Source organism: Tasmannia lanceolata, unplaced genomic scaffold, assembly GCF_043159265.1.
Source record: "Tasmannia lanceolata isolate RefF3 unplaced genomic scaffold, GAP_Taslan_0.1 ptg000006l, whole genome shotgun sequence".
Lineage (NCBI taxonomy): Eukaryota > Viridiplantae > Streptophyta > Magnoliopsida > Canellales > Winteraceae > Tasmannia > Tasmannia lanceolata.
Genome location: NW_027518683.1, coordinates 14,024,623 through 14,040,603, shown reverse-complemented (window position 1 = coordinate 14,040,603; position 15,981 = coordinate 14,024,623). Strand labels below are relative to the sequence as shown.

The window sequence follows — 15,981 nt, the reverse complement described above, 5'->3', positions numbered from 1 at the left end:
TGTAGAAATCTGATCCGTCTATTTTATCCAACAGTCTTAAGAATCATATTTGGGCTTCTTAAGATATGGATTCTATCCAACAAACTTAAGAATCGTAGTATTTCAGATTTACTACTTCTCTTATAAGGGTCAAACGTGTTACTGATCTATGATCTATGGCTTTATAAATTAAAAAAAAAACCCAATTTGGGTGCAAACAAAGTTGCAGTCATTTATGGAGCCTAAATAGAAGAGCCGTAGCATAGAGATCGTCTCCCATGTTGCAGTCATTTATGGATATTATCCTCAGTGCTTCCTTGATCTCCTTCTTGAAGTGATACCCTACCCCTAAGTGTTGGAGAGTATCGATCAGCTTCAGTTGATCTACACGTTGGTCTACTTTTTCGAGCAAACACCTCACATCTTGTTGGATTTTACCTACAAACTTAAGAATCGTAGTATTTCATATTTACTACTTCTCTTATAAGGGTCAAACTTGTTACTGATCTATGATCTATGGCTTTATAAAAAAAAACCCAATTTTGGTGCAAACAAAGTCAAAAGATATGTTCAGATTTCTCAAAAGAAAATAGAACATTTTAATGATTTTTAGCCTCATGTTATGATGTTGATTGTTGATCCATTTATGTTTGCTCTTTAAAACATGAAAAGATCCATAATTTATTTCAATTAAAGTTTTGAAATTTTACATGCTTGGTTGAAATTCATAAAGAATTTGAAAAGCCAAAAGCGATTTTTGCCTTGTCTTTAAAATTTAGAGGAAAAGATTCAAATTTTGGTTTCCCTCTTATTTCAAAAGCTAGTGACTTTTGAGTGTTTTTTTAAATAAAAAGAAAAAGAAACCGTTTTGGGCATTAAAAAGAATCTTTTCATTTAAAAAAGCACTCAAAAGTCACTAGCTTTTGAAATAAGAGGGAAACCAAAATTTGAATCTTTTCCTCTAAATTTTAAAGACAAGGCAAAAATCACTTTTGGCTTTTCAAATTCTTTAAAATTTCCAACAATCCCCCACAAGATTCAAAATACAGTTACAATTTGAAAACGGAAGCATCTGAGCACATTAGAAAAATAGAATGGATTCATACCGGTGTCTTTTGGACTTCAACCGATATTTAGGATAAACAGATTACGTTACCGAGTACAGGTAGAGTTAGACTCCTTCAACCTTTCCTCGTAGGTGTAACTGGCTAACCTGTTACCCACACCCTACCTTCGATTCCTTAGTGATTCATTCACAGTATTGGAACATTTTGGCCTTGTTCCCCTCTTGGTTCTCATAAATGTTCTAGAGAATTACCCGTTAAATTCTCATAGGAAGCAGTCTCACCTCCACATTCACTTAGGTCAGTCATCAAGTGTGCACCGCAAGTAACACACCACCCAATTCAGGTTATGAACTGATTAAGAATCTCAAACTCATCCTACCGCATTTGTAGTGAACACTATCTTCCAATATTTTGCATCTAGAAGTGAGGGTGATTGTGTTAACAAACCATCTGGTGACTTGTTAGTACCCATTGAACATAATTCCAGGGATCTCCTTTCACATAGGTTGGGTGTCCATCACTAATGGTTAATGCATCGGGCTTTAACCCCATTCATTTTCGATGCCTTATACACCACTTTATGTGGCTTTACCAGAGGATCTGCAGACTCCTCTCCGCCTTTACAAAGTCGATTGTTATTGTCCCTCATATGCTTTACCAACTTATGCCTAAGGCAATCATGCCCATTTTGCCATATAAGGTCATATATTTGGCCTTGGCTAAAGCATTTTTTGGCAGTCACTATATAAAATTACCAAGGGAACCAGTTTTGGCCATAACAGCCCATCTGCCATAAAAACATAACTTGACCCATTTGGCTCCACCTTCTGCTAGGGATAAGGCTATAATCTTGCTATCATAGTGGATCTTTACAATACATTTGTTTAACCGATTCTCATGAAATCGCTCCACCACTTAAGGTGAATAAGTACCCACTGGTATACCTGAATTCTCTCAATTAGAGATCCATTAGCACAACCTAGCCTTCTTGAACAGCAGGGCCCCCACAATTTGAACAATTACCTCTTAATTCTGAGTTACCAGGTAATACCCATCCCAATTTGATGTACACATGTACCTTTTGAGCAACAAACCATAAGTGAGTACATGGCATTTACATTTTAAGCTGCCATACTCCAAAAATTATGGTTAGCCTCCCATTCAAGAATTTAGAGTCATGTCCATACGATACTCATACGCAATTACATTCAATTATCCAATCTTTATATAAGTATTCTTATGGACTTATTTTCTTCAACCTGCAGAATATGTATATAATAGGCACATAATGCATATATTGTTCAAATTTTGTTCCAATATGCCAAATCTACTTATTTTCCCAAAAAAATACAGAAAATTAGAATGACATTTTAACATGCATTATATTGGTGAATTTCATCAATTCTTCTTTAGATGGAATAAACTAGTTAGGATAATGCCACACCCAATTTGGCTCTTAGAGTTCCCATGCCATAGTACATATAAAACATCATTTCCAATACATGATGGCAATATACCAAGTTCCTTAACAAGAACAAGAACTTTAAACTTTAATAGTGTATGAACTATATAGCATTCCCATTCAAGTAATGCAGATTTTTTCTCATTGAAAATGAATCATTACTTATATTGCCATTAGATTCATTTACAAGCATTCAACAAGACAAGCTTATCTCTTAAAGGCGTTTTAGCAAACACTTGACAAGCATCATTTTCTAACCATGTACCATTATCAAAACAAATAAGTGTCAAAACATTTAACTAGGTAAATGGGTGTTGATATCAAAACATAGGCTACTGATTTTATGAGCCACCACAAACAGTCCAAATATCAAGCCCATATGATGATCAACCATGAATTCCCTTTTCTTTTATCAACAAACCAATAAAATTTCTTAAAACAGAAATTTAACATGTTGAGGCAATTGTATAAAGATACAATAAGAAAATCCATCATCAAAGCCAAACAAGTATAATCTACTAGTTTGGGTGCCAATAACAATATTGAGTTCTAAGGTACTCAACCTTTTAATTTGCCAAACCAAATAAGAGATGGGTTTTTACACCAATTTAAAAACAAGGTGTTTCCTAAACCCCATCCATTTGATCCATTTAATTCCAAACATCAAAAGAGTTTTAACTAAATGATGAAAAAAAAAGCATCATATAAATTTCAACCAAGCATGTAAAATTCCAAAACTTTAATTGAAATAAATTATGGAACTTTTCATGTTTTAAAGAGCAAACATAAACGGATCAACAATCAACATCATAACATGAGGCTAAAAATCATTAAATTGTTCTATTTTCTTTTGAGAAATCTGAACGTATCTTTTGACTTTGTTTGCACCAAAATTGGGTTTTTTTATTATAAAGCCATAGATCATAGATCAGTAACAAGTTTGACCCTTATAAGATTAGTAGTAAATCTGAAATACTATGATTCTTAAGTTTGTTGGTAAAATCCAACAAGATGTGAGGTGTTTGCTCGAAAAAGTAGACCAACGTGTAGATCAACTGAAGCTGATCGATACTCTCCAACACTTAGGGGTAGGGTATCACTTCAAGAAGGAGATCAAGGAAGCACTGAGGATAATATCCATAAATGACTGCAACATGGGAGACGATCTCTATGCTACGGCTCTTCTATTTAGGCTCCTTAGACAACATGGGTTTGAGGTCTCACAAGGTGAATATGCTCTCATCACACAATTTTGCCTGTAAATTTTTTATATATGATCACTGAATTTTCCAGTGTTTATGAGAAACAGACGTTTTCAATTGCTTCAAAGACTATATGGGTGATTTCATGGAATCACTTTGCGAGGATATGAAGGGGATGTTGAGCTTGTATGAAGCATCACACCTTGCTTTTGAAGGAGAAACCGTGATGGATGAGGCCAGAGCTTTCTCGACCATACGTCTCACGGAGGCTCTCAAAGGGAAGAGCATAGAGAAAAAACTGGAAAGACAAGTAGACCATGCCTTAAAGCTTCCATTGCATTGGAGGGTGCCAAAGTTAGAGGCTAGGTGGGACATAGAAGAAATATACCTTAGAGAAGACGACATGAACCCTTTGTTATTTCAGATGGCTAAGCTAGATTACAACATGGTGCAGGCCATATACCAGACAAACGTTAAAGCTGCGTCTAGGTAAAGAGCATGAAAGATGCCACTGGCATATAGACACGGACACATCATCCCATCCTTGATATTTGATCCAAAAGCAGCTCACTATTTGATGCAACAGCACAGCAGCTCAAGCGTGGTACTTCTGTATGTATATATTAATCTATTTATATCTATATATAGATATAAATAGATTTATATATATATATATATATATATATATATATATATATAGATATAAATATATATATATATATATATATATATGTATACTATGTATGTATTTATATCTATATGAGCACATGTATTAAAACATGTTTGTGCTGAAATCATTTCCCTATATATATATATATATATATATACATGTTTTGATACATGTGCTCATATATCTTGTCTTTTAGTATTTAAAGAGCTGTAAAAGGGTTATTACTGTTCCCAAAAAGCACTTATGAGACAATTAAATACTAAAAGACAAGATACATGAGCGCATGTATCAAAACATGTTTGTGCTGAAACCATTTCCCTATATGTAAGCTAGGTATATTCCAACATTTTTCCAAGGATTTACACTCCTTTTGTTTGTTCTTTCGGCTTCATTTTTTTGGACGTAAAATGGGCCTGAAACAAAATTTATGACTGTTTTCCACTTAAAAATGAGTGTAAAATTTATTTTATGCCCATTTTACACATAAAGAAATGGAGCTTTCCTGAAAATTAAAAAGAAAGGAGTTGATATATCATTTCCCTAATATAAATTATATATTATTTATAGGGCTTTGCTAGGCAATTTTGCCAAAAGCCATTTCTCAGCTTACTATTACAGGAGAGAGCAAACACCTTGCAGCAGATCTTATCTTATTCATTTAGTTCATATGCGGAGGATGTATTCTTCTGAAAAAGTAATCCATGAGGTGGTCTTTTACAAAAGGAAAAATTGTGAACTGGTGACAGAAAAATACGAAAATAGTGAATGGGTGACACCCTTTTGAAAGTTTGTGAACGGAGGTCGAAATACGTTTTCTGACATGGCCTTTTACGTAAATACCCTTGAGAACGAAAAACCCAATATACAGAGGCTTTTTTTTTAACTGTAGAGAGGCTTTTTTTCTCTTCGTTTTTTACTATACATAGGGTTTTTTTTTTACTTTTACTCCATTTTCATTTGAACCACCTGAAACCCATCTTCTCCGGCGTGAGGTGTGGCCGGCGTGAAGATCTCTCATTTTTCTCTGGAGTGGGACGGTTTCCTGCATTATTCCGAACCTCTCTCCTCCGTTATCAAGTGTATTCCGGCGAGGGCTTCATTTTTCTCCGGCGAGGGCTTCATTTTTCCGGCGAGGGATTCATTTTTTCCGGCGTGGGCTTCATTTTTCCCCCATCCCCATCATGCAGGTATGTTAGGGTGTCGTATTTCATATTTTTTTACTTTTTTTTTTCGTTGTATTAAGTTACCTTTGTGGTGTATTGTTTCATTGTCAGTATTTGGAAGTTTTTACACGTCTAGGGTTTAAATTTTTTTTTGTTCCCTATTTTGTTTGATTTTGACTGTGGAGAACCCCCTTTTGATAATCTCTCATTCTCGGTGTTGAGAATCCCCTTTTGAGATTCATAATATCCCTTTTTCAGTGTTGAGAACCCATTTCCACTGTTGGGACCCCCCTTTTCCAGTGTTGGGACCCCCTTTTGAGGTTCATAATCCCTCAATTTAAGTGTTGAGGACCCCCTCCAGGTAGATTGATAATCCCTCATTGCCAGTGTTGAGAATCCCCTCATTTCCAGTGTTAGTAACCCTCTCTAGGATGTTGATAATCCCCCATTGCCAGTGTTGAGAACCCCCTCTAGGTAGTTCATAATGTCCCATTTGCAGTGTTGGGAACCCCTTTTCAGGCTGATAATCCCCCACTTTCAGTGTTGAGAATCCTTTCTAGGTACATTGATAATCCCCCTTCTCCACTGTTAAAAACCCCCTATTGAGGTTGATAATCCCCCTTCTCCAATGTTGAAAACCCCTGAAGGGAGGTTGATAATCCCTATTGCCAGTGTTGGGAACCCCCTGTTGAGGTTGATAATCCCTATTGCCAGTGTTGGGAACCCCCTGTTGAGGTTGATAATCCCCATTCTCGTGTGTTGAGAACCCCTGTGGTTGATAATCCCCCTTCTCTTCTGTTGAGAACCCCCTGTTGAGGTTGATAATCCTCATTGTCCAGTGTTGAGAACCCCCTCCTGAGGTTGATAATCCCCCTTCTACAGTGTTGAAAACCCCCTCAAGGGAGGTTGATAATCCCCATTTCCTATGTTGAGAACCCCCTGTTGAGGTTGATAATCCCCTACTCCAGTGTTAAAACTCTCTATTGAGGTTGATAATCCCCCTTCTCTAGTGTTGAAAACTCCCTCAGGGGGTTTATAATACCCATTTCCAGTGTTGTGAATCCCGGTTGAGGTTGATAATTAATATTTGTAGTGTTGAGAACTCCCTGTTGAGGTTGATAATCCCCCTTCTCCACTGTTGAAAACCCCCTCAAGGGAGGTTGATAATCCCCATTTTCAGATTGTTGCCAATCCTCTTTTGGATCATTGTTCATATAGTAATTTTTGGTATGGTTTCTACGCTTGAGAATCACATATTTGAGTTGAGAACCCCATTTTAAGAAACATGAACTTACATTACAATTAATTATGTTCTTTTTTGTGACAGTTATATAGTTGGATTTGGAGAAGGCAAAGTCTACAATGAAGACGCGTGTAAGTGTAGTCTTTTTTGTTCTCGTTTTAGATTGTTAGTCAATAGAATGCTCTTTTATTCTCTAATTGTGTTAATAGGCAAATGCGAGCCGGAGTCGAAAGTGTAATAGGAAGCCCGCAATGGGTTTAAAGAATGAGGAGATTAAAATGAAAGGTAGTAAGGGGAAAATGAAATTGAAAGGTGAGAAGGCAAAAATGAAAAATAGAGGTGAGAAGAAGATAGTTGAAGTGAAAGGTCTGAAGATGAAAACCAAAGTGAAAGGTCAGAAGATGAAAAGCGATGTGAAAAGTGAGAAGATGAAAAGCAACGTGAAAGGTCAGAAGAGTGAAGTGAAGGCGAAACATGTAAGTGTATTTGATCTTTACAGTTTTAATCTAAGTTACTTGATAAAACTTGACGCTCTGATTATGTATGTTGTTTTACAGGATCCATATGTCCCTGCACGATGTTCTCCATCGTACTTTATTAAGGAGATGCGGAGTACACAGTTCCGGCAGTCCCACTATGATGCTATAGGCAAGACCCCTTTCAAGGACTTCATCCGCCTAGAACAGAATCCACTAGAAGAGGCTATCATGCATAAGCCTCTAATTAGAGCACTACACAGTAAGTGGGATCCGGCGACGAAGACATTCATGCTAGGAGGTATCGCAATTCCATTTAGGGCTAGCGATGTTGCATTGGCTTTAGGCCTTCCCCTTAGAGGGGAAAAAATTAATTTGGCGAGGGTTCCGTGGACGGACAAGAGTAAACACACTCCTTTACTGCCTGGGTGGCCATTTCGTAGAGGATCTGTTCTGGCATCTGACATTTCTGTGCAAATCAAGGCCTTAGTTGGTCTAGAGGACCAACCCTCCATAGAGACTTGTGTGAAATATGTCGTGCTACACCTATTCGCTACTGTGTTATTCACTCAGGCTGCACATCGGGCCGACCAGCTGTTTTGGCCCTATATCGATGATTTAGAGAAGATGTGCGACTATAACTGGGGGGAAGCAATATACAATTGGTTACTCGAGTATTTAAACGCATCCGTCGCAGGGGGGAAATATCTTGGAGGTTGCTCCCTCACATTGCAGGTATCATGTCCTCTGCAATAGTTTGCCTTTTTATTTATCTTCCTATTAATAAAATATTAACAAAGTCTGTCTTGTGTGTGCAGGTGTGGCTTTTCGAGCACACGAAGTTGTGGATACCAAAAAATCCAGATGCCTGTCCACGTATTCTGAAGTGGAAGTCGAAAGGAAATGAAGCGAATAAGTACTATATGATTGAGCATGGGAAGATAGACAAATCTGAGGTGAGACCCTATCTACTAGATACCATTTTAGATAGTCTGTAATATTTTCTGATCTAACAACTTTCTCAAATCGTTAGGTAGTGGTGACATTGACGCCACGAGAGGACGAACTGCGGTACATTCCTGAGCAGGTATCGCAATGGACCTCTTTTTATATTATGTTTTATTTAAGTTGGTAATGTTTACAAATTTTGTGTGTTGTATCCCTTATTTGTATATTAGGAAGCCGAGGAAGAAGGAATCATTGGGCAGGGAGAACCATTAGGGCAGTCACCTACTGTCCCAGCATTGATCGGCACACCTGCGTTTGAAGGAAGGGATACTGTAGTTGAGGAGGGTGGTCAGGAGGGTGCTGAGGAGGCCAGTGAGGATAGGAGGATAAAAAGAGAGTGGGAGAAGATAGGAGAGGCATGGGACAATATAAAAAGAGAGAGGAGACAGAATGAAGAGGAGAAGGAGAGGTTAAGAAGAGTCAGGGTGGAGATGGAGGCAGAGAAGGAGAATTTACGAATACAGATTGCAGCTGAGAGGGAAATTATACAGAAGGAGTGGGAAGCGATGAGAAGACAGGAGGGAGATGAAGCTGAAATGGAGAAGGAAGAATTGAGAAAAGATGGGGGAAAAAGAAGAGAGGAGGAAGATATGGAGGTCATAAATGTGATGAGTCAGGCTGAAGATGTTGGCTTCGTAAATGAAGCAGTTGTAACAGGAGCATCAGATGTTGTTACCATTCTCGATAGCCCTGAGGGTAAAGAGAAGAGGAAGAGGACGGAAAAATTAGGGAGCAATGAGAGGAGAGTGAAAAATCAGAGAAGGGATAGGAAACCAAGCTGCGCCAAGAGTAGCCCCTATACAGTACCCCCAGTGACAAAGAAAAAAAGTGAGAGGGCAACGAAGAAAGTAACACGGAGGCGAACTGATCTCATTGAGAAGTTGAAAAAACAAGAACAAAGGCAAGTACACTTGTTTTCAATTAACCATTATTCAAAGTTAGATACTTGCTTCCTCTAACCTTTGTATATTTTTGCAGTCGTATTCTCATGACCGTTGACGGGGTAAAAGTCTTGGCCGAGGATCTCGAAACGTTGTGGAACCTGAAAGGAGTCCTCAGTGGCCAAGTAAGTGTCATTTTTTAAATTAAGTGTTGTCTTCAGTACCCATTGTTGAGGTAATTAAGAAATTTTTATGAGTTGTAGGTGTTGGATGTATATGGGAAGTATTTGTGCGCCTCCAGCAATGCCTTGATTGGACGGATTGTATATATTCCTTCGTCAATACATGTAAGAGGCTTTTTTGTAGCTATACATGTTACTTTACAACTTATCCATGATCTAGTGTTCCCACAAAATTCATTTCATTGTACAGGGATATAAAACTTCAAGGCGTGATTCAATGGATGACAAAAATAAGTTGGACACCGATCGGTTGGCGAACGAGCTATTGCATCGTACACTTGACCATATCCCGTCAGAAGATATTGGGATGCTTTTAATCCCATGCTGTCAAGATTTTCATTGGGCTCTTGTGCTTGTTGATATGGTGAATAAAAAGATGGTCAAGTTCAACTCAATGGAAGGAGACTCATTTCAGGAGGGAGCATCTCCCACTGTAAGTAAATTAACATCTTCCGTAACATTTAATGTTACTTCCATATGTATAACACTCAATATTCCTTCCTTGTCTTAAATTCAGGTAGCATTAATGAAGGAATATTTGAAGGGCCGGGGTTGCAACATCGATGACTTTCCATATTCACAGATGGATGGCTTCCGAAAGCAGAACAATGGGTGGGTTCAAACTTAAAACTTTCGAATTTTTGTTAGTATTCCTATCTCATTCGTAGTTAGCTTAAAAGTAACTCCATTCAATGCATGCTTTTATACAGGGTTGATTGCGGCGCTTTTGTCCTAAAAGCGATTGAGCATCTCTACCATGGTCAACCGCTAAACTTTGGGCCGACAGACATTCCTGAATTTCGGCTACAACTCTGTGAGAGATTTTTACGAGGAGAGTTTGGGGACTGCACACTTATATAGGAACACCTTCTAATGTTGGTGGATGTTTATTTCTTCTGATGATCAAACTTTATTTTTTAATGGAGATTGGCAGGGGATTTATTAAATGGCAAGGGAAGTTGTTATGGTCTGTGTTTTTGTTTGTGAATGGGTGGAGAACTTGTAAATTGAAATAGGTTTAATGGAAGTGTGTTTGTGTTTGTGAATGGGTGGAGAACTTGTAAATTGAAATAGGTTTAATGGAAGTGTGTTTGTGTTTGTGAATGGGTGGAGAACTTGTTTATGAATGTGGAGAAGTTGTAAATGTAAGCAGGTCTTATGGAATTGTGAACTTGTTTATGAATGTGGAGAAGTTGTAAATGTAAGCAGGTTTTATGGAAGTGTATTTGTGTTTGTGTTTCAATTTGAATATTGGAACTTGTAAATTTAAACAGGTTTTAGACATGTGTGTTTGTGTTTCTGAATGAGTAGGGAAGTTATAAATTTAAACATAATATGAAGTGTGTTTGTGTTTAAACAGGTTTTAGACATGCAATAACTATGATGAGAATTGGGAAATATATTAGGCACTGCCTGCAACAACCCCTTCTGTCGATCAGAGCATATGGTGAATATGTTCATCTCCGCTGCCAATACGTACTGCCTCAGCAACATAAAAAATCACCTCCAACTATCTTCGTTCTCCGTCTCAACAACCCCAAATGCTAATGGATATAAACCGTTGTTACCATCGACCCCGATTGCAATCAATAAGATTCCTAGATACTTCCCTCGCAGATGTGTCCCATCAACCAAAATTATAGGCCTGAGTGTTCGATGAAAAGACCGTATGCTAGGACCAAATGTCCAAAATAAGCGAACAAATCTATCATCTCCCCTAGGTCGTAAATCTCTGGCTCTGAAAACACGCATATAGCTGCCGGGATTTCTCCTCATCATCTGAACTGTAAGTGCAGGCAATATTCGATAAGAGTCCTCCACATTCCCACACTTAATCTCAAGTATGATGTTCATCGCGTTGTACGCCTTCCAATAGCTTATAATTATACCCCAATGCATCTTGATATATTCTCGTATGATCCTCGTCCTCACATCATCTGGGCAAGCAAATAAGCGTAAACATGTCTGAGCAACCCAAGCTGCTGTGACAAGAGGGTGATCATTGCCCCTTAATTTAGTTCTACACGTATGGTCGGGGACAAACGACTTCACTAACACACAGGTCATATGATTAGTACCCGTTATACGCCATTTGCAACCATCTACCTTGCATCGAACGGCATACTTCTTCGGTGTTGACTTTGACCTCACGAACATAAACCTCTGCCGAATAGTGTACTCTTTGACAACCTTTTTGAAGTGTTGCATATTAGAAAATATTGCCCCAACCGTTAACTGCTCAAACTGAAGATTATTAGTATCTACATCATGGGCCCCAACAAACATCCCATCTGCTTTCATTGGCCGACTACTGTTAGTCGGAACCGGTTGAGATCCCTCTCTGATAGGAGAACCCCCTCTGATAGGAGAATCCGCACTGAAAGGCTGAGCGCATGGACTAACACCGATATTTTCATAATCGTCATCATCATCATCCTCCTCCTCATCATCATCATCATCATTTCTTTCTTCTTCTAAATCTAAACCCCTCACACAGAAACCGTCTTCACTAACATTACTGAAGTCCACTTCAAGATCTCCCACATTTTGGAAGTCATCAATGCCTCCACTAACATGGTTGCCATACAAATCACTTGCCAATGTTTCATTTAAGTCAATTTCAGACCTGCATAGTTCGGCAATATATAATCAAGTTGGATCCATATGAATTATAAATTGAAATATGGAAGTATTCAAACATTGCCAAAGAACTACAATACCTTATGACAGGTTCTGCTGGAGCACCTCTGATTTCTTCACTTACATATCTCCTATCAAATTCACTTTCGTAGTCTTTTTGCAAGTCCACTTCAAAACGAAGACGTTTTTGGGACGAAATCGAAGTAGAAGGAATGCTACGATTAAGAGAGGGTCTCCTAGTGCAGAGTTTGTTTGGGGGAAGCATTGACGAATTTAAGAAATTAATACATTTGTCATTTATGCTCTTAGTTATGTATATCATCACAGAATTTAACATGTATCTGTCAAACATCCTTAACATTGTTTGGAGGACATCATCATCATCGACGTCGATTAAAGTGACTATATATGAATCCACAACATATCGGCATTTTATCGATAGTAAAACCTGCCTTTCTATAACACCAATCGTTCTTCGGATTGCAGCTTGAAATTCGTCGAAATTTATTCTGCAGCTGACAGATAACAATGTCTTCTTCCCTCCGACGTATTTCCAAGAAACATCATCCGTCAAATCTCCATCATAGTGTAAAAGAAGAGAAACCATTGTTTCAGACATTTTTATAAAATCCTAAATAGGGGTTCTAAACAGAGTTGTTGCTAAAAGGGGATCTTCATATCTTCTTGAGGGGTATTCAAGTGTACACAATGGGTTACCAAGTTCATAAGTGGGGTTATGGACTCTAAAGGGGGTTTTGCTACCTCAATGGGGGTTTGAAAGTCAGTCCACAAGGTGTTCTAAGAGATTATCAGCTACCTAATGGGGGATTCAAGTCCGTACGGAGGCTTCTGTAAAGGGTAATCAAGTTGCAAATTAGGGGTTTTCAACTCTCTACACAAGGGGGTTTTCAAGTTTCTAAAGGGATTACCAAGTACATAGAAGGGGGGTTACCAAGCCTCTCTGAGGTGTATCTAGTGTCAAAACAAGTTTATCAGGTAAATATATGGGACTTACCAACAGCAAATAAGGGATTATCAAGTGCAAAAAATTGTGATCCATGTACAAAAGGGTTTACATAAACCATCTATATTCGGGTCATCAAACACTAATACCAACTTTATTAGTAGGGTACCAACTCTATAAGAACAGTTTCAGAGATAATAGAAGCACAAGCCCTAATTCACCATTTTAAAAGGGTTATAAGATAGGGTTATCAATCACAATAAAGATAGGGTTATCACATACAATACAGACATGGTTATTATCACACACTAAAGACAGGGTTCAAACGCCATAATGGAAGCACTAATCCTAAGAAGTCTTCTGCTACTAACCTTCACTTACACTTCGTGGGTTTCAGGCGTTAATGGAGAAAAGTAACAGAGGTTGGCGGTAAACTTTGGTTGGTGAAAAGTAACAGAGAGAAAAATCTAGTATAACGTGTTCTTTTTGCCATGAGGGGTATTTCGGTAAAAGGCCATGTCAGAAAAAGGTGTTTCGACCTCCGTTCACAAACTTTCAAAAGGGTGTCACCCATTCACTATTTTTGCATTTTTCTGTCACCAGTTGACAATTTTTCCTTTACAAAATTAGGAACAAATCCCATTATAAGGGATTTGCTAGGGACAATCGCAGAAGGACACTCCTTGTATAAACAATGGCAAACGGTGGCAGATCTTTCTTTGTTGAGGAATGCTAAACTCAGGGTCCTTGTAAAAACGGACTGAAAGCTAGCCTCCATTGGTTGCACGGCACCAAAGTGCAATTAATGTGGTTTGACTTTAACAAATTATAAATGCACTTTGGTGACAGCAACCAACGGGTGCACCCTTTCATCCCTTTTTTTGCAAGGGCGCCCTTCAGCTTAGCATCACTCTTGTTGACCCTTTTATTAAAGGCTGACACAATTCCGAAAAAAGCCAAGAATCAATATCCAATCAGAAAGTGTTAAACAAGAGGGGTGGCATTATCAAAGCAAAGGACTACAGATATATAATGAATGTATGTGTAAGGTACCCCCAATGGAATTACATTGCTCTTATCTGTTGCACTTATCATGTCTTAGGTGGTGGAGGAATTTGGATCTTGGGAGGCACTCGAGCTTTGCTAGAGACCATTTGATGGAGAGCTTTTTATGGTCTGTTGGAATTTTCTCAGAACCTGAGTTTGGGTACTCTAGAGAAGTGATTACAAAAATGGTTCAACTAATCCAATCCGTTGATGATATCTACAATATATATGGAACCCTAGAAGAATTAGTCCTTTTTACGGATGTTATTGATAGGTTTGTATTTCATTACTTTAACATTTTTCTGGTAGAAAGTGATTCAGGACTGTCGAGCGAAGGCTCGTGGGGGGTTTGAAAAACTCATACCACAGTTTTAGAGAAAACTCCAATATGATACATGAAGGAGCCAAGCTCCTTGTACTACCTGAAGTAGCCAAGGCTCTCTTCACAAGTGATGTTCCAAATATTAACTTTATTCAATTCTATCTCGTATAATTTTCTAGATGGAAATTTTTAGATGGGATGTTAACGCGATGGAACAGCTTCCAGACTACATGAAAATATGTTTTATGGCTCTCTTCAACACTATCAACGAAATTGCTTATGACACCCTAAAAGAACAGCCACATGGATGGAAAATCACCCAGTACTTGAAGAAACTGGTATTGCATTAATTTTCTCTCTTTGGTGATGCAAAAGCTAATTTCATTCCCATGTTTGGAAGTGTTAAGTTCATCTACTGAGAATTTTGTGTGTAATTTATGCAGTGGGGAGATTTATGTAAAGCTTACCTTGTGGAGGCAAAATGGTACAACAATAGGTACACACCGACCCTGGATGAGTATCTTAGCAATGCAGCTGTCTCGATTGGAGGATCTGTCATGCAAGGACATGCTTATTTTTCACTGAAACCAAAGATAACTAAGGAAGCACTAGATTACATAGAAAACAATCAAAAAGTGGTACGATGGCTAGGGATGCTTGTTCGACTTTGGGATGATTTGGGGACTTCAACGGTACATAAGCTACATATTACTTAGCAATCTTGTTTGCTCTACCATACTGACTTCTAAGTGTTACACTAGTTATTTAAAATCATAGACTTCAATGTGTGTACTTATGTATTTTTTTCAGGCGGAACTAGAGAGAGGTGATGTGCCCAAATCTGTTCAATGTTACATGCATGAAACAGGCGCTTCAGAGCCAGTTGCTCGCGAACATATAAGAGGCTTGTTTAGTGATACGTGGAAGAAGATGAATAAAGATTCAATCTCTTGTTCTCTATTTCCTGAACCTTTTATCAGTGCCGCATTGGGTGGGGCACGGATTGCCCATCACTATTACATAGACAGCGATGGATTTGGTGATCCAAACAACCAAACCAAGGAGCGACTCATGTTATTGTTGGTTGACCCCATTTCGAGTCATGTTATTGTTGGTTGAACCCATTTCGGTTAAGAAAAAATGCACAATATCAGTTCTTAGTATATATTCAAATGTATCTTTATTTATATATGGAGGTATGGACATAAGATTAGTATGTAATCATGTTAGCCTCTTCAGTTGGGGTTGATTATAACGTGAGAATGAGAATGAACTGGATGTATACAGTGGGCTTGCCTGTCTGGGACATCTTGTCCCCATGATTGTGAGCTTGGTTTGAATGAAATAAAATTTGTTACCTTTTCAAAAAAAAAGAGAGAATGAGAATGAACTTAACACTTCCGAAGGGGCTAACATGTTCTTAACACTTCCATTTGTGTCTGTCAACGAACTGATTCGTATATAAGGAGGTACAGATATAAGATTACTATGTAATGAACTCAAATGTAACTTCTCCACCAAATTCTAGACCACTGTATCCAATTCATTCCCTTGAAGAGGAATTTTGCAAGGCATCTGCTTATGGGGAATCCATACACCCCCCTAGTTTCTTTGG

The 15,981-nt window shown here is 38.2% G+C and overlaps 1 protein-coding gene and 1 pseudogene across 3 annotated transcripts; both read left to right on the top strand.

The window, feature by feature from the left end:
• The first annotated feature begins 824 nt into the window (after positions 1 to 824).
• Positions 825 to 15,587, top strand: LOC143879814 (alpha-terpineol synthase, chloroplastic-like). Of its 3 annotated transcripts, XM_077382412.1 has the most exons (6): positions 825 to 4,076; positions 4,165 to 4,322; positions 14,100 to 14,318; positions 14,560 to 14,704; positions 14,810 to 15,058; positions 15,177 to 15,587. In XM_077382412.1, the coding sequence occupies exons 2-6, from the start codon at positions 4,216 to 4,218 to the stop codon at positions 15,483 to 15,485; spliced, it is 1,029 nt and encodes a 342-aa protein (XP_077238527.1). In that variant the 5' UTR covers positions 825 to 4,076; positions 4,165 to 4,215; the 3' UTR covers positions 15,486 to 15,587. The 3 variants fall into 3 exon arrangements, with proteins under 3 accessions (XP_077238527.1, XP_077238528.1, XP_077238526.1); XM_077382413.1 differs by having other exon boundaries at positions 825 to 4,314; XM_077382411.1 differs by having other exon boundaries at positions 825 to 4,322.
• Positions 3,486 to 4,203, top strand: LOC143878747 (alpha-terpineol synthase, chloroplastic pseudogene; annotated as a pseudogene).
• Positions 15,588 to 15,981: the final 394 nt, after the last annotated feature.